General features: G+C 48.5%; 1 protein-coding gene across 3 annotated transcripts in view; it reads right to left on the bottom strand.

Moving 5' to 3' along the window:
- The window catches only part of WDR27 (WD repeat domain 27), a 2,413,256-nt gene that overhangs the window by 1,248,125 nt on the left and 1,137,904 nt on the right, over positions 1 to 27,227 (bottom strand). For all 3 annotated transcript variants that reach the window (XM_069606956.1, XM_069606954.1, XM_069606955.1), the window contains exon 13: positions 15,273 to 15,355. In XM_069606956.1, coding sequence (XP_069463057.1) covers positions 15,273 to 15,355 — 83 coding nt within the window. The remainder of the gene's footprint in view (positions 1 to 15,272; positions 15,356 to 27,227) is intronic.

Raw genomic sequence — 27,227 nt, 5'->3', positions numbered from 1 at the left:
GAAGCACCACGGATAACAGTGGACATCTGCGGGAAGCTGCTTCGTTTCCTCATTGACTCAGGGGCAACCGTAAACATAATGGGAGAATGAGAGTTCCTACACATCCAAGATAAACCAAAGCTAACAAAGCGACATCCAAGATCTTCCAATGGGGCGCTGACACCCCACTACACTCCGTAGGGTCCCTTAGACGTTGTCTCATCCATCAGGGCTGTGCCACGACATCGACCATCCACGTGATCAGAAGTCCAACAAAAAAGAGGTGCCTCCTAAGCTACAAAACAACCTCAGATCTGGGACTGATCGACATTCATGTACAGGAAGATGAAACCATCCTCTCCATGGCTCCCCTACCTGAGCCAAGGATCGCATCTGCACCCTGCAAGTCTATGCATCAACTTCATCCGCCATCATAAAGGAAACAATCCTGGCGGAATTCCCACTCCTATGCACCGGGCTGGGCAAAATGAAAGGCCCACCAGTCAAACTACACATTGACTTGTCTGTTCGCCCTATTCCTCAACACCCACGCAGAGTTGTCTTACATCTCCAGTCAGCTGTGTCAGATGAACTCAATCAACTACTAAAGAACAATATCATTGAACCTGCCACAGGCCCAACCCCATGGGTCTCACCTCTTGTCATTGTCCCAAAAGAGGGTGGTCGCCTATGACTCTGCGTCGATATGAGAATGGCCAACACTGCGATTCAGAAAGAGAGACATCCTGGCCCAAGAATAGAGGACATGATCGTGCAGCTCAACAAAGCTGTCCTCTTTTCCAAGCTTGACCTAAATCAGGGCTACCATCAAATGGAGCTTCACCCCGAATCCAGGGTCATTACCACCTTTGGCACGCACGATGGACTTTTCCGTTAGAAACGCCTAAACTTCGGCATATCATCTGCGGCAGAGATCTTTCATGAGGCAATACGGCAAATCATTCGACCAGTAAAAGGAACACTTTACTACAGCGATGACATTCTCATATTTGGAAGATCTAAGGGCGAACATGACATTGCTCTAAGGGCGACATGCAATGCCATCCAAGAGGCAGGTCTAACGCTTAACATAGAAAAATGCAGATTTAGCAAATCTAAACTCAAGTTATTCAGACACATCTTCTCAGCGGATGGCATGACCCCGGACCCTGACAAAGTCTCCACCATCTTCATCTTGCAAGAACCCTGCCAGGCGGCGGACGTTAGATCATTCCTGGGCATGGCAGGCTATTGCGTCAGATACATTCCGATTTTGCTACCATCACTGACCCACTGCGACGACTACTGCAGAAAGAAGTCCCGTTTAAATGGTCCGATGAATGCCAAGCAGCATTTGACTCCATCAAGCAGACCCTAGCGGAAGCTAGGAGGCTCGCTTATTTTGACCCTGAATGGCATACAGAAATTGTAGTGGACGCCAGCCCAGTTGGACTGGGAGCAATTTTAGCCCAAACCAGCGGCTCAGACACACATCCGAGACACATTGTAGCCTACGCCAGCATGGCACTGGCCCCTCCAGAATCCACATACTCACAAGCTGAAAAAGAAAGTATCACAGCAGTGTGGGCGTGTGAACACTTCCACAATTTCATCATTGGAAAGAGGTTCACCCTCATCACAGATCACCAGGCATTACTGTCGCTCTTCGGAAACCCCAGGATGAAATTGCCCCTGAGGATTGAGCGATGGGGCATCAGGCTCCAAAAATATGACTTCCAAATCATTCATCGCCCAGGGGGTGAAAAAAATCCAGCAGATTACCTGTCAAGACACCCAGTGGGCAAGCCTGTTTCCAGACAAGGAGACACAGAATACATTAGCTACGTCACGTTCAACGCACTGCCACTGGCAATCTCCCTAGAAACAGTAGCGCTAGCCTCGGCAGCAGATCCGTCGATGGCTCTGGCCATCAGCCTCACCGAAAACAACAAGTGGAAGGACTTTCGACGTGCCATGCTCCTTCATCACGGGGTATGCAGGGACGAACTTAAAAGGTTAGCCAAGGTCCACACGGAATTGGCTGTACAAGACAAATCCATCCTCCTGAGAAGATGCTGACTAGTCATCCCAGCAACCCTGCGCTCAGAAGTAATCAAGACGGCCCATGAAGGTCATCGGGGGCAGATAACACCAAGAGACAACTGAGGTGTCACGCGTGGTTCCCGTTCCTGGACGCTATGGTGGACCGGTGGGTGAAAAACTGTGTACCTTGTCAATGCACAGCCAGAGCTGAACCCCCAGTCCCGCTCTGACCGACCCAAATCCCAGACCATCCATGGGAAAGAGTTGCTGTCGATTTCTACGGACCGCTCAAATCAGGTGACTACCTACTCCTCTTCATCGACGAACACTCCAGATTCCCGATCGTCAAGAAAGCGAAATCCAGGTGGCCACCATATTTGATGAAGTCATCAGTGAATGGGGGATTCCCGAAGTCATCAAATCCGAAAATGGTCCACACTTCAGTAGCCATGAATTCGGAATATTCGCAAAACACATGGGATTCAACCATCAAAAATTACGCCACGATGACCCCAGGCCAATGGAATGGCAGAAAGGTTAATGGCGTCCATCAAAAAGGTACTGCAAAGAGCACGTGTGGAAGGCACCGACCCACACCAGGCACTATGCCGAAGAGACTATCGCAATACACCGCACGAAGCCCCATAAAGAACACCAGCAGAGCTGATGATGAGATACCAAGTCCGCACGAGGATAGTCAGCAACTCAGGAAACCAGCCCGCAGCAGACCCAGAAGTCCTAAGGAGAGATGCTGAGAGAAAGGAGCAGACAAGACTAGTGACGGATGAACGCAGAGGAGCTCGCCCGAAGGAGTTCCAAATAGGGGATGAAGTATGGGTCCAACAACCCATGCAGAAGAAAACTGATCGCTAGTTCGCACCGGCACCCCTTCAGGTCACGGCGGTAAAAGGGACAATGATCACTGCCACCAATGCTGGGAAAGAAGTAACTAGAAATAGCTCACAGTTTAAATATGACAGCAGAAGAGGAGGAGGACTGCCGACTCTTGAGCCAGATCCAGAAAACCACGAGTCCAGAGACGACCCGTGTATTCCCCCAGAACCCCTGCACTGACAGCAAGTAGAACTGTGTGACACACTTGATGGGTGCACAATGCCGGAGCCTGCACGGCGACCACAGAGGAACGTCAGGAGACCTTCCAGACTACTCGAAGAATGTTAAGAGTGTGTAAGGACATTTGTCCGGGGTTGTTGTCACGGTGCCGTCTCTTTAAGACGGAAGAGACGGAGACTGGGCCCCCGAGAACAGGTCTCGTGACTCGTGACAAAAGGGGAGAAAAGGGGGAGAAGAAGGCGCCAAAGTTAGTTACTTTCGATTATACAATAAAGGAAGAAGTGTATGTCCAAGCTGGTGTGCAGTCCGTTATTTCCTAGGCCACTCCGGCCTAACAGGATGGTAGGCATTGTAAAGGACCTGATGTTAATAGGGCATATGTCAGATAGCCGCCGGTGAATTACAGCCAAACGTCATCCTCTGAAAACTGTCCCTGTGTCCAAGGCTGCGAGGTCTTAGTGATTGGACAGCACGAGCCTCCCATTTCCATACGCCGCAGAACAAGAAACAGCACGACGCAGCCTATGCTCTTTCCCAGCGTCTCTGGCGTGTGTCAGTGGCGGTGAGGTCAAGGCTCAAAACATGCTAAGAATTCATTCTTTTTCATTTTGTCAACAACCCCTTTAATCGAGGCAGAACACACGCATACACTGGCACACACACGTGCAATGCGGTTAGGCAGAAGGCTGCAAATAGACATATGCGTGAATATTTGAGGGCGTACTAGTGAATGAGGCTTATTCTGGTCACATGAGCCTACAGCTGTACATACGAGTGTGGGTCAAGAAAGGCAGACTGTGCCTTGCATTTAACGCTAGTGCCTTTTGCCAATTATGTCTGTGCTGAGTTTTCTCTGGCAGGTCATGGCGACATCCTTTGCATTTAATATCAGCACCCTGGCTACTATATTGCTGGTAACTATGGTAGAAAGTTATGCTTCAGGAAAGCTGGTGTCCTTTTGCAAGATGTAAAAGCGGGAGCTTAGTGGTGCATTGCCCCGCCACTGATTGCCAATTTTAACAGCTAATACATGATTTGTGTGTTTCAGTAAAAAAGACTGCGTTTTCTCAGCAAATCAAATATTTCTGTACTTAATTAGATCGTGTTAAGAACCATTTACACCAAATGTTTTTGCCTTGTCTTGATCCCTTTCCTTGGTCCCTTTCCTGTTTTGGTTTCAACTGGCACCTTTTTGGCTGGCAAGCTGTTGCTTTGGTCAGACGCGGCTGTGGTAACACCAGGATGAAGAAACGTTTTGGTTGCTTTCATTCATCCGCCCTACTCCATGGATGGCTACTTGCAGTCTTGGAGGCCATTAACAGCCAGGGCAGTAGGGGAATCCAATACCTATCAATGACCAGAATGTACACACCAACTAAGTGTACCATGCAACGCTTTGACAAAGTCTGACAAAGGGCGAAACATAAGCATGTGCAACCACCAGGTCTATGTTGGAATAAGGGGGACTGACTCACAGTACCTATTGTTCCTCATGGAACCTCCAATAAACTCGTAAACTGTGTTTATACAGACCATACCTATTGTCTTATTTACTAGCGCAGCACCAGACCTAACTACCTTCACAAAAAAGTTTGTACATGGTTATAGTTCTTGATTGGCTAATTTGTGTTCTTCGAATGTATAGAAGTCATTCCATTGTAATTCACAGCGGGTTATGTTCTTTTAATATAAAGAAGTTACTTCCATGGTTTTCCAGATTTCTCTCAGGTGCCCTACTGGATTGTGACAATCGTCCCCAAGCTCACTGGCTCCTGTTGCTCCATCAAAACTACTCCATGCTTTGGATTATAGAATTCCGGGGCGTGCATTTGTGCTATGCATCAGCTTGAAGGAAATGCATGTCATGCATGTCATCATCAATAGCATAAATACTTAAGGGATTCATGGATGGTTATGTGTGAGACATCACATATGGCAGATGTAATGTTTTGCAGCGTAATCCGAGGTATTGCAAGCAGCACGGTTCACAACTCTGAACCTCTTCAACATATCACCAGATTGAAAGACAGCCAAAGACCATTCATTTACAGCATGCGTGACTTCTATGTTTCATATCCTTTAAATGCATGTTTTTTTATTTTCTTTTGGTGTCTGCCATATCCTACCAAACTGCATTTTCTATTGAATGCTTCTATTAAACTATATGCGCCCCAAACTACTATCAGGATCATATGAAGAAATTTAATAGATTGAATTAATTGTAGAAAGAAAAGATCTACAAATTGATGCAAAAGGTTGAATATTTTTGGGATATACTACATACAAAAATGATTTGCAGTCGAAGCATAGTCTGAATGGCAGTGTTCTAGATGACTATTGTTCAGGATGAATATCTTGTTTCCTTAAGTTATCAAAATAAGACAGTCAATCTTTTTTCAACTAAAACTCAGATTTTGGGGAGCTACTTACAGTGGGATGAGTGTTTCGATGTTACAGTGGGATGAGTGTCAATTCCCATTGAAGGGGCTGTCAAGATACGACGATTATGGAAATGCTCCTTGAAGTCCAATCTTAAAAATAGTGATTTACTCCATTGGGGTACAACACCAGACCCCAAGCAAAAAACAAGCTCTTATGCTAAGAGCCACACTAACGAACTGTCCTAGGTTTCCTGCAGAATGATGCATTTGCAGCCCTTTGCATAAATAACAAATACTATTTACCACCACCTTTTCGCTGGAGAAACAATTAGGCAGAATTTCAAAGCAAAATCATGCAGTATTGAACGTGCATTATTCCTGGAATACTGCATGTGGAAAATATTTTATGAACCCAAAATTAAGCAGACTTTAATAACATGTGGTATATACTTCTTACAAGTTCCTTTGTTTCTTGTTGATTGTTTTTTTAAAAATCATTATGTTCAGTGTTGTCTTTGTGTCCTTTTAAAGGCCTTTGTTCATAAATTGGTGATATGCTATGCCATGTCACGTTAATATCCGTTCACACTGCATCAAATCAGCATCATAGCAGTATCCGATTTGGAGAATTCTAAGTTAGCACACAATGTAATTAATGATGGATGCATGGAGGGGAGTGGGGGTCATTCTGTGACTGCCAAATATGAGTGAAGAGTGGCAAAGTCAAGAATGAACTATGTATAAAGGTGAATGTTGTTGGTAAGAGAATGGAATGGTCAAACAGGGTACAGTAAAATTAAAATGATCTACCTGCCTGATGTCAAAAAGGTTACTATGAAGAGTTTGTTACATGTCACATCATGCTAGATTTCATTCACAGCGGGACATGATGGTGCCTTACTTTGAAGTAGGCTACCAAAGTATGGATACTTAGCCTTCTGTAGTGAGATAATATGGCCTGGCCCCTATGCAGTATGTGCTCATTAGACAGTCTAAAAATTGGATGTGCGGATAAAAGTAGGGAGTTATTTTACTATGTTTTCACCATTTCTATGAGGCTAGAACAACAATATCAACTCAATTAGCTGAAACAAACAAATCACTTACTGTTTGGTAATGTTCTTCCTGATGCGTTGCTCCCACAGATTCCTCATCTATGATATCTATCTCTCAGCACCAGCACCACTTCTGCTGTCAGGAGATGCAGCACGGCTCCATGTCGGCTCTGTGTCAGCTCTGCCCAACGCCTCTACGCTCCCTGCGCAAGGAACAATGGTGGGGCCAGTAGATAAAGAGGAGCTGCTTCCCATGACCTCAGTTCCACCCTTTTATCTTAGCACTCAGGTGCAGAGACAACTCGGAACTAAGATGTACTAGCTACCCCAAGAAGTGCAGGTAGGGAGGGGGCGATGAGGAACCTGTGGGATCAACGTCCATCACAAAGAACATTTCCGAAAGGTAAGTAATTTGTTCTTCTAATGAACTCCTTCCTCCCACTGATTCCTCATCTATGATAGATTCCCAAAGCAGTAGAATTAACTGGAGGAGAGAGGGTAGCAAGGACACTACCTAAACCAGACAACTCTGAAGGACAGCTCTGCCAAAGTGAGCATTCTGAGCAGACAGAGTATCCAAGCAGTAATGCTTTGCAACAGTGCACAAGGAAGTCCATGTAACCAACAAGCTGGTAATCAGTCCTGTTCTTCCTAGTCCGAAAGACGTAGAACTTGAGGGCCTGCACCAAATACAGCCAATGCAAACGCTCCTCTGCCTTGGAAGGATGAGCCTGAGGGGGAAAAACAGGGCAGATGGATCTTTTGAGAGAGATGGGAACCAGAGACCACCTTCGGAAGGAAGGAGGGTCTAACTCTTAATGTCACCTTTTCCTCTGAGAAAACCAAGTTGGGAGGATCAACAAACAGAGACTGGAGTTCACTCAACCATCTAGCAGAAGTGATGGCACCCAGGCGAGCAGGTGAGCAGTTTAAAAGAACAAGAATGAAGGAGCTCAAACAGAGCAACCATAAAAAACAAGCTTGGAAGCGCTGTTGAGCAGCACTAGAGATGGCTGCCTAGCTGCGAAGCTCCGTCTTGGGCTTGATACTTTACATAAAAAAATTCTGATTGGTGCTTTAATTTACACACACGTGTGGAGGAGAAGTGGAGGAAGACAAAGTGCAGTGATTGTCTTGTCCGGAGCCTCCTGGGTGCCGTAACACTGTGGGACTCCCGGCGGTAAGCAGGCCAAAGGGTGCAGCAACTGGAGCCCACATCGGACTTCCATAAGAAGGGACATCCCATGGCAGGAAAGTGCATGGCTTCAGTGGCCTAAAAGGGGGAGGAGCCATCAAACGAAAAGTACCAGAGAAGGATCAAGACTCCATTTCCCTGCGATTGTGACGGCAAGAACTGCCTGCCGGTTCACAGATCAGGACGGTGGTGATCAACATTCCCCCCTCCCCACCGGGGACGTCTGGATTGCCCTCCCACCTGGCGGGTCTGCAGGTCAGCAGTGCAGGTGTTGGGTAGCCCAGTGGGGCAGTCGGGGATCACAGCCTGCGCAGCGCGCAAATTCGCAGAAGAGTAGCAGGAGGCCTGGTGGGATGCCCCTGCTATGACTGGGCGGCGAACACACAACTGTGGCCGAGTGACGCAGAGATGTGCTGTGCCATCTGTACCTCTGTGGTGACAAAGAGAAGTGTCAGCAAAGCGGTACCACATCCATCTGTGCAGATCAAGGCTCTCCTCCCGCCAGAACCACAATTCAATATCCAGCAACCCTGAGAGGCCCGCTGGACCAGAGGCCCAGCATTCCGCTCTGCAGATATATGCGCGGCTGGGACGTACCAAAGTGGAACGGCTCCTCAGCGCTAAGAACCGGATGGCTGCGAAGCTCACCCATCGCAACCAAGTAAGTACATGAGGCCCTTTCATCTCTCCCAGCTAGCCATACACATTGCTCTGTGAGGGAGGAGGAGGCTGCAGCACACCCTGTTGCAACCTAATCCCTTAACGCCCTGCCGGCAACTGCACTCCACATACCCTGACATCCTGAATAACTGTGTGACCGCAGGCAGGTCCACAGAGTCCTCGTGTGGCGTGGGCTCTTGCTGGGTGCCCCAGACACATAAACCCTTTAAAACGTGGGAAACTACAATCCATCCTGTACCTTCTCAGGGCTCAGTGTAAAAGTCACAAATAAATGGAAGTAATGTTTGGCCTTCACGCAGACTGATCATACATTGAGGTCTCAATATGCAGTGAAAACATGCACCATCAACCTGTTCAGCACACCGAAGCTTGGACACAGTGCTCCTACAGAGGAACAACATCGCTGGAGGCAATATACCAGACACCGCTGGTCTATGGGACCCTAATACAGTGTGAACCCCCACAGAAACACAGAAAGTTGTGAGCAAAACCACCTGGTCACAAAAAGACTGTGCACTAAGATTTGTGGACAAACTACCGCTATATAGTGGGACCTTTCTGCTCTGTTGGCTTGCCCGGCACTAGGCGGACTGCCTCCTGGTACAGACGGCGAGACGGCCTGGCCTCTTTCAGAAATTCTTGTTTTCAAACCTGCTGTGGGGAAACATACAAACAGCGGCCTGGCCATACCTTGCAACACTACTGAGGAATGTGACAACCTGGCCCTGGAACCAATAGAGGAAGAGGCCTATTTGACCAATTACAAATCCCAATAATACCTACCTACCTACCCGGGTAAAATAAACGTAAGAAATCCGACTGGTTGGAACGGAATATCACCTTGGCAAAATCTCTGTGAAAATGACCAAAGGCGCAGACGGTAAAAGAAAGGCCCAATGGACTCCTTCACCAACTCAAAGTCTCCGATGGTGAGTCTATCGTCAAACCCGGGAACTGATGCACCATCGACATCCGCTGGCACCTCTAGAGAAGACCACTTACTAACAACGGTGCAGACCGGCTTCTTGGCAATAAATGTGAAACTAACAATTGGGTCACTCAAATCAAAGCTGGAGAAGGAGAGTGCACGGATAACCAACACTGAAGCCAGAATAAGTGTGACTGAAGACAAGGTAGATCAACATGACCAGGACATAACACACCTGAAGGGAGAACTATCCAAGATTAAAAGTAAATGTGAGCATTTGAAATCTAGATCCATGAGAAACAAGGTACGCATTGTTAGAGTCCCAGAGTCAGCCTGCAAGGACCAAATGGAAATATTTGTTGATGCGCTTCTCAGATCCTTGTTCGCCATTACCTCATTCTCTGAACATTTCCTGGTAGAACGAGCACATGGAACCCTGGCCCCAATTCCAAAACCGGGCACCCCCCTATCCGCACTATTAAAGCAAGGCTCATAAACTACACAGACTTAATTCTGAGACTGCCGAGAGAACTGGGAATGCTGAGATATGAAGAGACCAATATCCACATCTATCCAGATTTTGCAGCGGGGGTGCAGACCCAAAGAAGAACATATGACCCGGTAAAGAGACAGCTTAGACTACGCAGGATTCCTTATGCATTGATTTTCCCAGCGAAACTGCAGATCCAACATGGAGGCAGGGCACACTTTTTTGAAAACCCTACTGAAGCTATGAACTATATAGAATCTTCCATTCCACTCCCGTCACGACCCCTGGAGGCGGACCAGAACAGAAACCCGAGACTGGAGGACTAAAGTAGAGATCCCGTGGACTGAATCATGACACCTGTGATATCCTTTTATGCTCTGCACAACAAGATTGAAAAATTAGTAAGCACCTACACATAAATTTGAGAACAGCCCGGGCAGTGGCACGCACCTGGTGGCAACCATGGATTTGCTGCAGCTAACGTGCCTCGGGAAGGTTCCATGAGTTACAAAGGGGTTCATCATCCAGTTGGGGTCAATGGTGCGGGTGGTGAGAGGGGACCAAGTACACACGAGTTTAAGTTAAAACCTAATGTTGCAGAAATGTTGGGAGGGGGAGGGAAATGGGGAAGAGGTGGAGTTGACTAACAGAGTTAAAAGTTGGGAAAATAATGGTCATGTTGAAAGCAAAGGTATGGTTACTGAATGTAAGCACACTACACTGGTGGTAGACCTCGCCGTATATGGCAGCTAAAAGACCCAAAGACAAAGGTTTGGAAATTATACTGTTGACCTTGAATGTCTGCGGCCTTAACAACCCGGTGAAGGCTAAGAAAGTCAGTGCATATGTATGAAGACACAGGCCTCAGATACTAATGCTGCAAGAGACACATGCCCTGGAGAAAGTAAATACATCCTTTGCTCACAACTGGGGCCCACTAAGATATTATACGGTATATTCCACAAAGGCCAGAGGCGTACTTACGCTAGTTCACCCATCACTGGGTTTCCAGTGCACTAGAAGCAAGGTGGACCCAGCCGGTCGATATGTGCTGGTGTGGGGCGAAGTAGCTAGCCATCCGATTGTATTGGTCAATACTTATGGACCCAATTTAGATGATCCAGGGTTTTAACATACAATCGTAGAAAGGCTGATTCCACTAGATGAAAAATGGGTGATATGGGGGGGGGATTTTAATACCATTCTAAACACGACATTGGACCGGTCCTCAGATGTCCCGCGGGCGCTCACTAGAGTAGCATATACACTACATCAGACCTTGCTGCAACTCCCCCTCACGGACATATGGCGTACCCTTCACCCACAAAGCAGGGAGCTCACATTGTATTCCTGTTAACCCCCCTGATCGCCAATATGGTTCAGAATTGTGTTATCCTTAAACGCACAATGTCCGACCATTCGCCAGTTTCTATGACCCTTGACATTTCAGACACCCCGGCACATGCCCCTAGATGGAGAATGTCTTCCGCTCTCCTGAGGGCTCCTGCGTGACCGAGGCCCTACATGTTGAGATTGCTGAGTTTTTCCCCATTAATGTGGGATCGGTCCACAGCCATACAGTGCTCTTGGAAACATTCAAAGTGTGGATAAGGGGCCTCATAATGGCCAAGATATATGGATCACTCAAAAGCATCAGAAGGGAACTGGGCCGAGTTGAAACCCAACTGAGGGAACAGGAAAATAATTATAGCAAAGCACACAATGAGGGGACCCTTGCACGGATGCAGGAGTTACTGGGTGAATTCCACAAATTGGCGGACAGGGAGGTCTTATATATAGCTGCCCCTACCAGGGCTCGAAGGTATGGAGAAGGGGATAAAGCCAGTAGATTATTGGTGAACCTGGTAAAAATTGAACATCATAGTAACTTTATCACTGGGATTCAGGGCTTGGATGGCACGGTTAAGACCAATGAGAAAAACATTAATGACACATTTATACAATTATACTCCACTCTATACTCAAATTGGGATGAGGTTACGGAAGAGGAACTCAGCTGAAATTTACAGGCCGTGGGGCTCCCCACACTGTCGAGCAGGTGAGTCCTCAGGCTACGGCGCTAGTGGCCGCCCTGGACAACGAAAAGGCATTTGACTCTGTGTCTTGGAGTTATCTGTTTTTGGTGCTGCACTGCTTTGGGGTCGGCCCATACTTCTTGAGCTCTGTTCGACTACTATATTCCAACCCAGGAGCAAGAGTCTTAACCAATCAAACACTTTCGGCACTATTCTCTATCGGGAGAGTCACCAGACAAGGCTGCCCCTTCTCTCCATTACTGGTTGCCCTTACCATTGAACCTATGGCTGCACTGGTTAGAAAGATACATGGACACAGAGAGATAACAATCAACAGACCTCCCCAGATTATATCGTTATATGCTGACGATACTCTCCTATATGTGCGTGAGCCTTAACACAATCTTGCTCCTATAATGAATGACATTCATAAATGTTCCAACTATTCAGGATACAGAATAAATGCCTCCAAGTCGGAATTGTTCCCCATTACATCTGTCACCACTCAGCCATCCAACATGGGAGGGTTTAAATGGTCACCAATACACTTCTGAACTTGGGCAACATGGTGTTGAGCGACCGACAATTACTGTATGTAGATAATTATGAAACCTACCTGCAACAGTTGTCTACCAAATTACTCCTATGGGCAAAGTTCTTAATTTCAATCTAAGGGCAGGTGGCGCTTCTAAAAATGGTGGTTCTCCAGAAATCATTGTATTTCTTTGGTAATGTCCCCTTTCACCAAGTTCAAATCCTTGGCTTCTGCATTTGTCTGTGGGTCAGGGTGGCAAGAATAAATTGGCAAAAACTGTCTGAACCTATGTGGGGGTCTTGCAGCACGCGATTTAGAATTATACTACCTGGCATCACAGGCCCAATTTGCAAGATACTGGTATAACGCAGAAGACACAGCTACACATATAACCCTGGAGAAATATGCGGCGTCCCCCACGAACCTTCGCACAGTTATATTTAGGGAAAGACATAGGGACTCCTGCACATTTGACCCTACCCACACTACCATCAATGCGTGGATGAACATTTTTGGGAGGGTGGCTCCACTGTGTTGCTTTCCAGGTATGTCCCCCACGTTCAACAAGATGCTCCAGGAATCCTGGGATCCCTCAAAGAAATTCAAGATAGACGACATGTACCCTAAGGGAAAATTTGTCACTCAAAACGACTTTGTTGATACTATAGGGGGAGGTCAATTGAAATTGAAGCAATACCATTGAATGCGAGACGCATTCCGCGAGAGATGGCCATCGTTCCCCAATGAACCAGAGTCGCATGAAGCATAAGTGCCATCATGTCTAATGATGGTACAAAAAACAGAGTGTCTAGATTATATAGGCTAAAGCAATCCCACCTTCCCCCTCACAATTCCATTAAAGGAGTATGGGAAAGGCACGGGGGAACCACAATTGGGGATGACAAATGAAGCAAATACTGCCAACTAGCTAAATCGGTGTCTTTGAATGCTGGGTTGCGGCTGATTCAGTTTTAAGGTCCTGAACCAATTGCACTACACCCCTGCCAGAATGGCTAAGTTCGCGCCAAACTGCACTGGGGAATGCCTAAAATGTGGGAGCCCACAAACGGATGCCTACCATATCTACTGGTTGTGCCCCCTGATTCTGGCATTTGGGGTAAGGTCTCTGAGGCTATGGAAGCCATAGTACACATTCCATCCTCACTCGCTCCTCTTAAGTACCTGTTTGGGGATATTGGCAAGACCTCTCAGACTACAAGGAGGTTGTTTAATGTTGCGTGTGCTGTTGTGAAGAAATGCATATTAAAATGTTGGAAATCCAAGAAAGCACCCAGACTTGACGACTGGTTATACGAACTGACATGTTAATGAACGTGAAGAGCAATTTGTACTTTCTGTATCCCCAACATGCCGCCCTAAGGACATTGGGCTCCATTCAGGATGTACTTGCATGAAACTAATTCTGACTTAGATAGCACCTGTACTCAATCTGCTACTCATTTGAAGATTTATTGATGTTGATTATTCATAGAAGTGTTGTACAATGTATGTTTATGATTGTGGAAAAAGTGGCTTGAGATATGACCATTGAATAAATAAAGTTTTAAAAAAAGAATAGACCTTTTTTCCATAGGAATCCAGCAACATGTCATCCTTAGAAAGAGGGGATGAAGATTGCCCTGAGATCACAGATGTCGATTTTGAAAATAGGGTGGGTGGCCCTACCACAGAGGATTAAGGCTGAGAGTTGGAAGACAAACAGGTTTGATCAGATTGCAGTTTTCGGTATTTGGCAGCAATTCTCTTGCCGAAAGGCTTAATGTAATGTAGGTTTCTCCACATCTTCTTAGACTCAGCAAGACCATTGTTCTGAATGGCTATACCTGACTTATTGGGATCTGAGGGGAAAATACATCAGAGAGAACACTGGTTTCAGATGTAATCTCGCCTGGTGTGGGAAAGCCTAAAACCCCTCCCCACATCCTGTCATGAAACGCTCTTGGAGCTAAAGGTGTATCCTCAGCTGCATCATTATCATTCATGTCATTAACAGGATTATCATACCCTGCTGGAGTCAGTATCCAGAGTGAGTGGCCCAAATGGAATTAGGGCTTAGATTGGAAATAGATCACCACCATCCCCAGCAACAATCAACGAAACCAGCACTGTCAGTTCAGGAGGAGCTCCAGGTAATGTAGAGCCTGACAGAGGAGGTGGCAAAGGTTGATTAGGAGCTGAACCGGGGGTTGCTGAGGCAGCTGAGGTTGCGTAGGCTGACAAGGCACAGACAGGCTGAGGAACAACCTCCTTAATCAATCCAAGTAGTCCAATCTCACAAAGGCTTAAGGTGCAGAATCGTCTGCAAAAGCTTCAGCCCTGCATGTCGCTGTGACAGAAGAATCCTTGGCCTTTCCAAGCACCTGGCTGCCATTTTGGGAGAAGTGTGCATAGTTTTAGGAGAGGCAGAGAGTCCATGCTCCGTGGCAAAGCTCAATCGTTCAAAATAGCCATTGTGACCACTGTGACGCTCTTTATAGAGGTGGTTGGAGTCTACCTCAGCGCAGCGATCTCAAATGGCCCTATAACAGTAACAGTTGTGCAATCAAAAAAATCTATTTTTGAGCCACTTTCATATAAACTTCCAAACAATTTAAAATGTATCCATCCTATACATGTCTATTAGTTCAGCATCTTTCAAGTAATTTATAGTCTGCAGAATATGGAAATTAGTATGAGAGGTTCTGCGAAAATAATCCATAGCTCAGTCCTAAAACTGCAGACTGTTTGCCCAGGCTGCAGGAACAGTGGACATTTAATATATATTGGATGTGAACTGGAGTAAATTCCAAAATCATCACCCAAAATCATCATTTACTGAATAATCAATGGCTTCTTTGCATTCATTCAGACCTACCACTTTTCTTCGGAATGGTGGACTTGGTGTCACCTTTCTTAGGTATTTTGAAATATAGCGGCGATGTGGTAAGAAGAGGACACCTAAAAAAGGAGCAAACATACATTTCAAACATATTCTTTAATCCAAACAGAAAAAACATGTATATTTATTACGAATGCAAAGACAAAATTAAACACATATAATCCCTGACCCAAATGTGGCCCTCTCAGGTATGGGGCTACGTACATGCACAGGGCATAGGTATTAAAGTGCTAAAGGGAGTGGGGAGTATAGCATAGACAAAAGAGCACCCAAAAAAGCAAAGGCTTCTATAAAACCTTCTTTATTAATGTGTTTGTTATTATAGCTTTCACGCCCCGGCGGGAGAGGGGAGGGGCGTACAATGGCTTTAACGGCCTGTCAGCCCAAGCTTTGGTAGGTCCCTTTTCGAATGACGGCAGCCATGAAAAACATGTTCCAAAATGGCCACTGTTACCCGAAAAGGGACCTAGTCCCTTTTCTATGGTGGCGACCAGAAGGGAGGAGCTTACCTTCCCGCTCGAGCCCTTCGCTCCTCTAACTCTAACTTCCTCAGGGAGTCCATTTTCTAAGAAATGAGCTGGAGGTAGATCTCTGGTTACGGCTGGGACCTCCCTCTGCAACAGCCTCCCTGCCACTCTTAAACTTGAGGAGAACCAACTCTGGTTCCGGAAGCACCTCAAGACCTTCTTCTTTGCTTCTGCTTTCTCTCCTCCTCTCCCCTATTGATCTGTTCTGTATCAGCATCATGCACTCTGTCGTTAGGGCCCAGGTAACTGATCACCCTGCCACCCACCTGCACTGCCTCTGGGCAATCCCTTGCACTGGGGTCTGTACCTGTAACCCTACAGTTCCCCCCTTTTCTTTTTCTGCACTTATTCAGACACACCCTGTCTGTTTCCTTATTCCTAGAACTTGCCACTTGCTGGCTGTACTACCACTGTTTGTTGCCTTTGTTATTTATTTATTCATCTTTTATTTATTTTTATTTTTGCTCAGCACTCCACCTCTCCCCCCCTCCCTTGCACTTACACCTCTCTCTCTGTTATGTTATGTTATATGAATTTATAAAAGTGCACATACGCCCGAGGGCATCTTGGCGCTGAGCAGTAGAATGAGGAAGGCCAGAGTAGACACGCACTAGAAGAGAAAGGTCTTCAGAGACTGCCGAAAGGCCAAATGGTTAGAGGTCGCACAAAGTGCCAATGGTAATTCCACACCTTGTCGGCTACCACATAAAACGCCCGACCACCAGTCCGTGACCGTCTGATACGGGGCACAGAGAGTAGAAGGGCCGCCTGGGACCGAAGGGGGCGGGCAGGAACATAGTGAACAAACTTTTCTTGAAGATATTCCACTCCTACCTTATAAAAGGCTCGGTGCACCAGGCACATTGATTTAAACAGAATCCGTTTTTCAATAGGGAGCCAGTGCAGTTGTTTCAGAAGTGGTTAAATATGTGTTCATGCCGGGGGGGGGGGGCGCAGAACTGCTCTGGCCGCCGCATTCTGGAGCATTTGAATGCGGTTAATCAGATAGCGAGGTTGGTCATAGTATAGCGAGTTACAATAGTCAGCTGTACTAAGAACAAGGGCAGCTACCATGGTGGCATGAAAGTGACAGGGTATGAAAGGAAGAAGCTTCCGCAGGGGGCGCAGTTTAAAATGGCCGTATTTACAGACAGCACCAACCTGCACTGTCATAGAAGAACAAATTACTCTCTTACCTGGTAACGTTCTTTCGATGGGTTGGTATGACGACGTATTCCATATCTGCGACAGGTAATCACCACAGCTGTGCTGCTTCAGAACATTTTCTGCGTCCTGCGTCGATGCCGTTGATACGCTGTCCTCGAGGGCCTCCGTCGAGCCGACGTCACCGGATGTTATAAGTAGGACACACGACACCCGTAGCCTCAGTTGTAGTTTTTTCCCAGAACGTGTGGCACCAATCTTCTGCCAGTATGACCACAGAAAGCCTTGCGGAAACGTAAGCTGCAAGCTCATAAGAAATTCTGTAGCGGGGCAGGCGGGGAGGGAGCGATATGGAATACGTCGTCGGACCATCCCATCGAAAGAACGTTACCAGGTAAGAGAGTAACTTGTTGTTCTAGGGGATTGGGTCCTCCGACGTATTCCATATCTATGACAGACTTCCAAAGCAGTACCAACGTATGGAGGAGGGAAAAGAATTTAGAATATAGAAATTTAGAATGCCCAATCAAATTGCAGAGTAGAGGACCCCCTTGCCAAAGGCCAGATCCTGCCCATGGATAGAATCTAGGGAGTAGTGCCGTACAAAAGTATGGACCGAAGCCCAAGTGGCTGCTTCACAGATGTTACGAATAGGAACACCTCTCTGCAGGGCAGTAGAGGCAGCCATACCCCTAGTTGAATGGGCCCGTAAGCCGAACGGAGGGTCCTTACCCGCCAAGCGGTAACATTCAGAAATTGCCAAGATAATCCATCTAGACAGTCTGCTTAGTAACAGCTTGTCCCAAACGCCTTCCAGCGTAACCAATAAAGAGCTGATTGTCCACTCTGACCCGGGACATGCGTGAAATGTAGAAACTTAAAGCTCTCCTAGGATCCAACCTATGGAGTCTCTCCTCGTCCTTACCAGGATGCGGAGGAGGATAGAATGCCGGAAGAATGACCTTCTGGCTTAAATGAAATTCCGGTACCACTTTCGGAAGAAATGAAGGCCGGACTCTAAGGACAACCCTGTCCTTATGAAACACTGTGAAGGTTGGCTTAACAGAAAGTGCCTTCAACTCACTCACTCTGCGAGCGGAAGTAACCGCAACTAAAAATACAGTTTTAAGGGTTAACAGTCTCAAAGGACATGAATGTAAAGGCTCAAATGGAGCACCCATTAGGAATTTTAGAAGAAGATTCAAATCCCAACCGGGTACCTGGAAAGGTGCCGGTGGAAACACATTAGTGAGCCCTTTCAAAAGCTGAGAAATCAAAGGAATTTTGAAATAAGAACACTCCTCAGACTAGCGCTTAAATATGGACAGCACCGTTAGGTAACCTTTAATGGTACCCACTTGCAGGCCTGTGTGGGCTAAAGAAAGCAAAACAGACAGAACCACAGGAATGTCACATGAAAAAGGATCCACATTCATACCCCTGCACTAGTCGCAGAACTTTCGCCAACGGCAACGGTACAGGGACTTTGTCGCAGGCCGTCTGGCCGAAAGCAACACCTCCTTCACGTCTTCAGGGAGGTCCCAATCCTTATACTTCAATCTTTCAGAAGCCAAGCGTGAAGGTTGAGGGATCTAACCTCTGGATGGAGAACCAGACCCCTCTCCCGTGAGAGCAGATCGTCTCGGTAGGGAAGACGACGTGGAGGGCAGATGGACAAGTCGAGAAGGTCCGGGTACCACGTTCTCCTTCCCCATGCCGGAGCAATGAGGATCATCCGGGAACCCAACCTCTGTAACCTCCGCAGCACTTGCGGGATGACGGGGACTAGAGGAAACGCGTACAGCAGTGGGAAGGACCACTCCACCACGAACGCGTTGACACTGGAGGCGAAGAGATCCACTTGTAGGGTCCCCCAAAGGGCAAAGATCTCCAGGAGAATCTCCTGAGCCAGCTCCCACTCATGAGAGATCGCGCTCTGCCTGCTCAGAGCGTCTGCCGTCTCGTTTTCGTCTCCGGCCAGATGAACTGCCGAGATCGAAATTTCCTGCTGGATGGCCCAGAACCAGAGCTGCATCGCCTCCCTGCACAGAGGAAGTGACCCTGCCCCCCCCTTTTTATTGAGGTAGTGCATGGCCACTGTGTCGTCCATCAGAATCAGGACATTCTTTGCTCGCACAGTCGGCAGAAAAGCCTTCAGGGCAAGCCTGACGGCCCTCAGCTCCAACAGATTGATATAGAGTCTGGACTCTGACGGAGACCAACGACCGCCGACTGTCAACTCGTTGGCATGAGCTCCCCATCCCGTGAGGGATGCGTCCGTCACGATTGTCACCTCCGGCCAGGGTAACCAAAACGGAGCCCCCTTCATCAGATTGCCTTTGACGGCCTAACACAGATGGTCCTGGGCGACCGAGGGCGGCAGCTGAACGGGTCCGACATCCTGCCGGAGGACTGTGACCACTGAATCTTGAGAGCCCATTGCAAAGATCTTATCCGCAACCTGGCCTCTGGCACCAGAAGAATGCAGGATGCCATGAGGCCGAGCAACCTCAAGAACTCGAACGCAGGGAGACTCTGGGCATGTTGAAACTTGTGCACCATCTGCTGAATGTGATGAGCCCTCACCTGGGGAGGAAAACACTGCCCCAGGGATGTGTCGAGCACTGCTCCAATGTACTGGAGCAGCTGGATTGGCGTCAAGTGGGACTTCTTTAAGATGAGGGAGAAGCCCAGCTTGTGAAGGGAGTGGCAGGTGACTGACAGATGATCCAGGACTTGCTCGGGAGAGCGCACCCTGATCAACCAATCGTCCAGGTAGGGGTAGACGTGAATCCACCCTTTCCTGAGATACGCTGCCACCACCACCATAAGCTTGGTGAAAACCCTCGGGCGGAGGTCAATCCGAACGGCAGGACCCGAAACTGAAAGTGCGAGTCGTCAACCGCGAACCTCAGGTACTTCTTGTGCTTGGGATGGATCGGCACATGAAAGTAAGCGTCCTTGAGGTCGAGAGACACCAACCAGTCCTGAAGATGAAGGGCCTGGAGGACTTGAGAAAGAGTAACCAGTATGTTCAAACCGCGCAAGTCCATGATGGGTCTCAATCCCCCGTCTTTCTTCGAAATCAAAAAATAAGTGGAATACCATCCCTTGTTCCTCTCCGCTACAGGCACCTGTTCTATGGCGCCTTTCTCCAGCAGGGCTTTGATTTCCTGCGCAACGAGCGGATCCGGAACCTCTTCAAAGAGAGATTCCCTGGTGGATTGTCGTGAGGCCTCTGCCGAAAGGGAAGACAGTAGCCGTGGGCTATGATCTCCAGAACCCACACATCTGAAGTAATGGCATGCCATTCTACAAGATGCTGTGCCAGCCTTCCCCCAACCGGCGAACCATGGGACATGGCCTCACGACTGACCTGAAGCGGCTGCGGCATTGCCTTAAGGTAAAGAGGCAGCTGCCCGAGCGGCCTTGGCACCTCGAGTACCTTGTTTTCCACCTCTGGTACTCCTACGTTGGCCCCTTTGTCTCACAGCTCCTATCAATCTACCAAAGGATGAGTAATATCGAAAGGAACCTCCCCTCCATTGCTGTCCCCTAGGATGAAAGGGCAGAGGTTGGCGAAATGCAGTGCTCAACGATTTCGCTGCAGCTTTGGAGGTCTTCAACCTCTCAAGGCTCTCGTCAGCCTTGCTGCCAAAAAGATGTTCACCATCAAAGGGCATGTTGAGGAGCCAGCTTTGCACATCAGGAGCAAACCCCGACTTCTGCAACCACGCAAATCTGCGTATTACGGTGCTCGCCGCCATGGACCGGCGGATGCAATCGGCCATGTCCAGACCAGACCAAACGGATTCCCACATGGCATCCTTGCCATCCTGAACAAGAGCAAGAAAGCCATCCTGTTCTTCCCCTTCGGGAATGTGTCCAGCCGCCAATGAAATACAGTTCCACAGAGTGTGAGCGAAAGGTGACAAGGCACACATGGAGGTGGCTGCCTGCAAAGCCATACCCCCTGAAGAAAACACTTTCTTTGCCCAGCCATTAAAACGTTTGTCGTCCCTATCAGGAGGGATGGTAGGGTATGACGCCTGTTTCGCCGGGGCCGTAGCCGCCTGCACCACCAAACTCTCCGGAGTGGGGTGCGTAGTCAAGTAGCTGGGGTTGCTACTAGCTGGACAATATTTCTTCGGAAAAGACTTGCTCACTGCCGGAAGACTCTCCGGAGCAGTCCAAGCCGCTGCCACCCTTCTCTGCAAGGCCATATGAAATGGCAGTACCCGGTCAGTTGGGGGACCTCGGTCAAGGATATCGGTCAGGTCATCCTGCAGAAAATCCACTGGTGGCGCAGACCACCCCAAGTATTCCATGACCCTCGACATAAGGCGCCGGTACGAGGACTCGGCATGCGTGCCAGGCTCAGGTCTACCGAACTCCACCTCCGAAGAGGTGTCCAGACCACTGGCGTCGTGCAACGACTGACCCAAGTCATCAAGCTGGCTATGACCAGACAAAATCTTGTCAGGTACTTTATCAGGAACCAAGCCTTCTTCCTCAGACCCTTCTTCCACCTCAGAAATATAATCCAGAGGCTGGAATGGGGGCACAGAAAAAGGGACAAAGACATTTTTCGACTTGGCCAGAGCTTTTCTAGGGGGTTCCACCATGCCACGGGGTACCTCCAACAAAGCAGCCTCGAAAGGCGTTGAGGGCGTCAATGGTATCGACGTCGAGCGTGGTGCCGTGGGCTTCGACACTGTCCTCAAGGGCGGAGCCCCGAGCGTGTCCTTTGACAGCCTGGGCGCCGATGGCGTCAACGGCTTCCTTGGAGGCGGAGCCTCGAGAGAGTCCCTCGACGACCTCGGCGCCAAAGGCGTCGATGTCTTCTTCGAAGACCTTGCAGGCTCTGACGGTCTCGAGCACGTCGAGGACCGGGACCTGGAGCGGGCATGTCTAGAGCGATCACCCTTGTCCAATCGAGACCTCGAAGGTGCTCGATAATCGCGCCGACCACCCGAGCCCGAAGGAGTGCGAGTGGCGGCTCTAGCACGGTCAAGGCCGGCATCTTTCGACGGCGAGGATGGAACGGAGCCCTGCGACTGAAAAATCGCCATCATCTCCTGCCGAAATGAATCCCATTCCGCAGGAGTGGAATGCTTGTTGGGATAAGCAACCTGCCGACTGGCGGAGCCCTCGGACGAGGACAGGGAAGGCGACCGGTGACGAAGCTTCCATGAGTGCCTCGACGAGGCAGAGGAATGGCGGGACCCACTCCGGGACCGAGACCCCCCGGACTTACAGTGACGATGCGGAGAGTCGCCCCTCAAATCGTCAGTCGAAAGCCCAGTGGATTTCGACTTCTGGGGCTTGACCACCTTACCTACAGAAAGCTTCTTCTTACGCTCCCGCAAGGCCTTCAACGTAAGCGACTGGCAGTCGACACAGTCATCCGTGTCGTGGTCCTCACCGAGGCACCAGAGGCAGGCATTGTGCGAGTCCGTCAACGACATCTTGGACTCGCAGTCCCAACACTTCTTAAAACCCGGCCGCGCGGTGGAAGAAGATGAAGACATCATGGAATTCGCAAACGAACAGGTTCAAAGAATTGAAAGAACAGAGCTCTGAAGAACCGAGGCGCGCCGAGATCTCTGAAGCGAACATGTTCGCAGAAAAAACGGAACTGAGGCTATGGGTGTCGTGCGTCCTACTTATAACATCCGGTGACATCGGCTCGACGGAGGCCTTGGAGGACAGCGTATCGACGTCATCGACGCAGGACGCAGACGCTGAACATTTTCCGAAGCAGCACAGCTGTGGTGATTACCTGTCATAGATATGGAATACGTCGTAGGACCCAATTCCCTCGAAAGAGAGGATGAGAACTTCACCCCCAAGTTTCTCACCAATTGAGACAGAGTAGGAAAAGGGCCAAGAGAGACAGGCCAGAAGTCAGGAGTCCAGAAAGGGAGAGGAGAAGTCGTGCCAACCACATGCACCTCGGTTTTAGTACCATTGAGTTTTAGTGAGTATTTAGCCATCCAGGAGCCAAGATCTTGGAGGCAGCACCTGAGCCAGGACACAGTTTCAGGACGAGAGAGATCCAGGCGAACCAGGATCTGCGTGTCGTCGGCATAGGAGTAAAAGCGAAATCCATGGGACATAATGAGAAGAAGAGGACGAATATAAATGTTAAACAAGATGGGCAACAACGCAGATCCCTGCGGGACTCCACAAAACGATGAGATACATTCAGAGCAGAAAGGAGGTAGAAAAACCAACTGAGACCGGTCCGCTAGAAAGGCAGTGAACCAGCTCAATACTTGCCCACCCAGGCCGGCGTCCGAAAAACGGGAGATCACAATGGAATGATGCACCATGTCGAACGTCGCCGAAAGATCCAACAGGAGAAGAGCTCCCACCCCGCCCTGATCGACTAGGCGGGTCAGATCATCGAGCACCGAGTTGAGGACTGATTCAGTTCCTCTACCCGGTTGAAAACCGGACTGGAAAGTATCAAAAAACCTGGAGGTTTCCAGGAAGGAAGAAAGCAGGGGAGAAACAAGAGTCTCCAAAACCTTTATCAAGGACGGGAGGAGGTAGATGGGCCGAAAGTTTGCCAGCATGGCGGGATCAAGAGAAGGCTTCTTCAAAAGAGGAAGCACCCGAGCATGCTTCAGTGAGCTAGGTATGAGCCCTTCTATAAAAGGACAGGTTTACTGCCGTTGTAATGTGGGAAATAAAGTCTCCAGAGATATCTTAAAGCACAGCCAGGGATATAGCATCGGCTGGCGAAGCCAATTTGAGGCAATGAATAGCTTCAAAGATATCTTGCTCAGAGAAGGCAGGAAAAGAAAGCCATAAGGCATTAGGGGTTGGTAGTTCTGAGGCAATCTGCTCATTCACAGTCCCAGCATAATTATCTCCAATACCCTTGCAAATTGATTCAATCTTGGAGTAAAAGAAGGAGGAGAGAGAGTCGCACAGAGCTTGTGAGGACTCAATAGAGGCACCAGCCTTAGTCGGAGTGGAGAGGGATTGAACTGACTCAAATAGTGCTTTAGACTTATTAACAGCATATTCAACCTTTTCACTAAAAAAGATTTTTTTGCAACCAAGATTGCCTTTTGATATACAGTCAGAGCGAGCCGGAAAACCGCTCTGTTGGCAGTCGTGTAGCCCACCCGCCATTTTCTTTCAGCCTGTCGACAGCAGAGCTTTAAGGCTCTGAGTTCATCTGAAAACCAGGGTTCGAATGCATGGGCTCTTTCCTTGCAGAGCCTAGCCGGCGCTAACAGGTCGGCTACAGCCAGAAAGGAAGTACCCAATGTTGCTAAAGTTCAGGGACTGTGTTTGACACAGTGTGAGAGGAGAGAGGCTGACAGCACAGAGGGTTCCACCTTGCGCCAATTCCGTTTCATACTGGCTAACTTAAGGGGACGCCCGACTGGACCTGGGAGAGAAATAGTAAAGAGGACCAAGAAGTGGTCCAACCATAGCACAGGAGAAATGGAAGAGAAAGCAATCTGACTTAGGGGCACAAATAAAATCCAATGTGCTACCTAACTGATGGGTATGTTCATGAACTAATTGGGGAGATCAAGATCCATCATCAGGGAGAGAAAATGTACTACCTGACTAGTAATGATGAAGTTAACTGGAAGGTCTGATCACCCATAAATTAGGATGATTCATTTGAAGTGACGACACAAGATCGGGGAAGTCAGCACAGAAGGTGGCGTCAGCCCCAGGGGGGCGATACACTACCATGACAGTTAGTGTAAAAGTGGAAGATAGAGAAATAGTAGCAAGTAGGCATTCCATTTTCAGCGAGTGCGCTGGCACTGCGCAGATAACTTTATAGTCAATTTATACATAATGCCTAGACCGCTCCCCAGATGGACTGAGGAGCGATCAACATGTGCAAAGCTCAAGTTAGGAGGGAGAGCTTGCACAATAGAAGGACCAGAGGAATCCCATAGCCAGGTCTCCATTAGAAATAGGAGATCCAATTGCGAGGTGGCCATAAAATTGTGACAGTGCAGGGCATGGGCGACAAGTGAGCGGGTGTTGAGCAGGCTGCAACGGAGCGTGTCCGCACTAAAAGTGGATGCAATAGGCTGGACCTTTTCAGTATTAAAAGTGGAAAGAGCTGAGGAGGCTTTGTTAAAACCCAATGGCCAGATGGTGACAACAGTACCCATGGAGAGTAGCAGATGACGATCTAAACTGCCAGCATGGCACCCCGGGACACGGCCTTGGCACGGACAGGCACAGACGGGCTTGCCTTAAGCACGCCTTCGGCGCACTGTCAGCGTGCCCGCTGTGCCTGTCCTCTGCGCGGGCAAGTAGCACGGCACATGAAAGCCTGGGAGCCACTGGGAGTGAGGCACGTAATGCCCACTTCAAGAAATAGAAAGCGGACTGCTTTCCCAGACGACACGTCCATAGTGGGTGAAGTAAAAATGTAAATCACACACACCAAAGTCAATGTTTGTTCAGCAATTACTTTAAAACCACATTAGCAAGTTAGCAGCATAAAAGTAGAAACAACGTCCTAACGCTAGGCGAGAGGCTTTAAAATAGGAATCCACTAGGGATCACCTCCCCTCTGCTGCCAGCGCACCTCACCTCTCCCATGCACTTGCGCTTTCTCAATGTCTCTGGCCCTAGTAAAATTGTTGGTTTTGTTCACCCTTGTTCCCCTCCCTTGCCTCATCGTGCTCTGAAACACTTGTGTACGAGCGCGATACAAATAAAATATCAATATCAATATCAGCTCAGTGACCAGAGCGCAAGGCTCTGGTCCTGCAGGTAAGTGGGGGCAGGGGGAATCAGGTGATTGGTGGGGTCAGGGGTACCACAGGGAGAGGCTCCCTATTGCCTCCCCGCAATATAAAAGAAAAAAAAGGAGCCACCCCAGAAGGTTAGATATTGTGTATTCTCGCCTGCTGTTCCAGCCACCTGATTGGTTGGCGCACCCTACTCAGGTGCAAATTTTACTTTGGACTTTGATCACTGGACATACCTGACTGTACTAAGGTGTCCCCATTGTGGGGGTCCCCCGGAACATCCACAAACTAACTAAAAAAAATGGGCAGGTATCCCCTGCCAGGAAAACTAGGCTTACCTTTGCTGAAGATTCTATTTCAGGAACATAGGGGACGGTTTAAAATTAATGGTGAAGGAGAACCATTGGGGAAAGCAAAAGGAGGGAGAGGCAGCGTGTGGGCTTCCTGAGGGCTGTGGCCCCCTGAGGCTGAAGATGGGAGCTGGGACACAAAAAAGATCTGCGGCCCGGTGCGAATGGCCCGACACCACCCCAGGCCGGTGAACAGCCTGAGCTGCTCGGAACATGCAGCCCGGGCTCTGAGTACCACCGTGCCCGGGCTGCAAGTTCGGAGAACCTCAGGATCAGGATTAGTACCATGCACTGGTGCCATCTGCACGGTCTCAAGGAACACTGGCAGATCTGTAATGCAATGCATTGGTTTGGTTAGCTTGGAGCTGCAGGAAGGCAAAGATTGAAGTGCTTTGTGTTTAGGCTGCAGATCGGAAGTACCCAGAGAGCAGCGTGCCTGTGAACATTCTAGTTGTGAAATGTAGTAGGAGGCAATCAAGGCTATGTGTCCAGAGGGGTTTCCTCATTCTTATAGAGTGGGCATACATTGGCCCAGGGCTGGGTATATCTCGTTTAGATAGAGGTGTACATTTGTGATGTTCAAAGTCTGGCGAAAGGGTCTTTTTAAAAGGTGTGCAAGTGGCTGGCTGGACTTTGTGCGGGGAGTATGTTGCCGAGAAATTGAGGAGGGCTGTGCTCTTTTGCTTTCTGCAGTGCTTTCAAAGCATTGGTTTTGCTGCTGGTTGCATTATGAGAGGTGTTTGGCATTAGTGGTTGATGGGTGAATAGGTCCTGTTTTGAGGTTTAGATATTCTGGGAGGGAGAGATGGCATTGGTTTGTTGTTTTGGCGGTGCCTTGATGTGATGTCTTCTAGTCGTTATAGTTTTCTGAGTGCTCTGTATTGTGTACTAGGTGGTCGGAAGCCGGTATGGCATCCCCTTAGATTGTGTTTGCGTGTGAAAGTCAAGCTATTTAGAATTGTCATTTCCAAGTCTGCATGGATGCAAGTTAAACTTTCTGTCGAGCATTAAAGAGCCTGTTAAAAAAAATAAAAACTTTTACTGAATTTCAGATGGACCTGTAGGATGCAGATTTCCTTTGGTAGCACATTCCAGTGTTTGGCCAACATAGTGTAAAAGGATAGCGACTGTGCCTTTCTCTGC

Source organism: Ambystoma mexicanum, chromosome 4p (assembly GCF_040938575.1).
Source record: "Ambystoma mexicanum isolate Mex_15411 chromosome 4p, UKY_AmexF1_1, whole genome shotgun sequence".
NCBI classification, from domain to species: domain Eukaryota; kingdom Metazoa; phylum Chordata; class Amphibia; order Caudata; family Ambystomatidae; genus Ambystoma; species Ambystoma mexicanum.
Note: the sequence above shows the minus strand (reverse complement) of the source record. Positions and strands in the feature narration are given on the sequence as shown.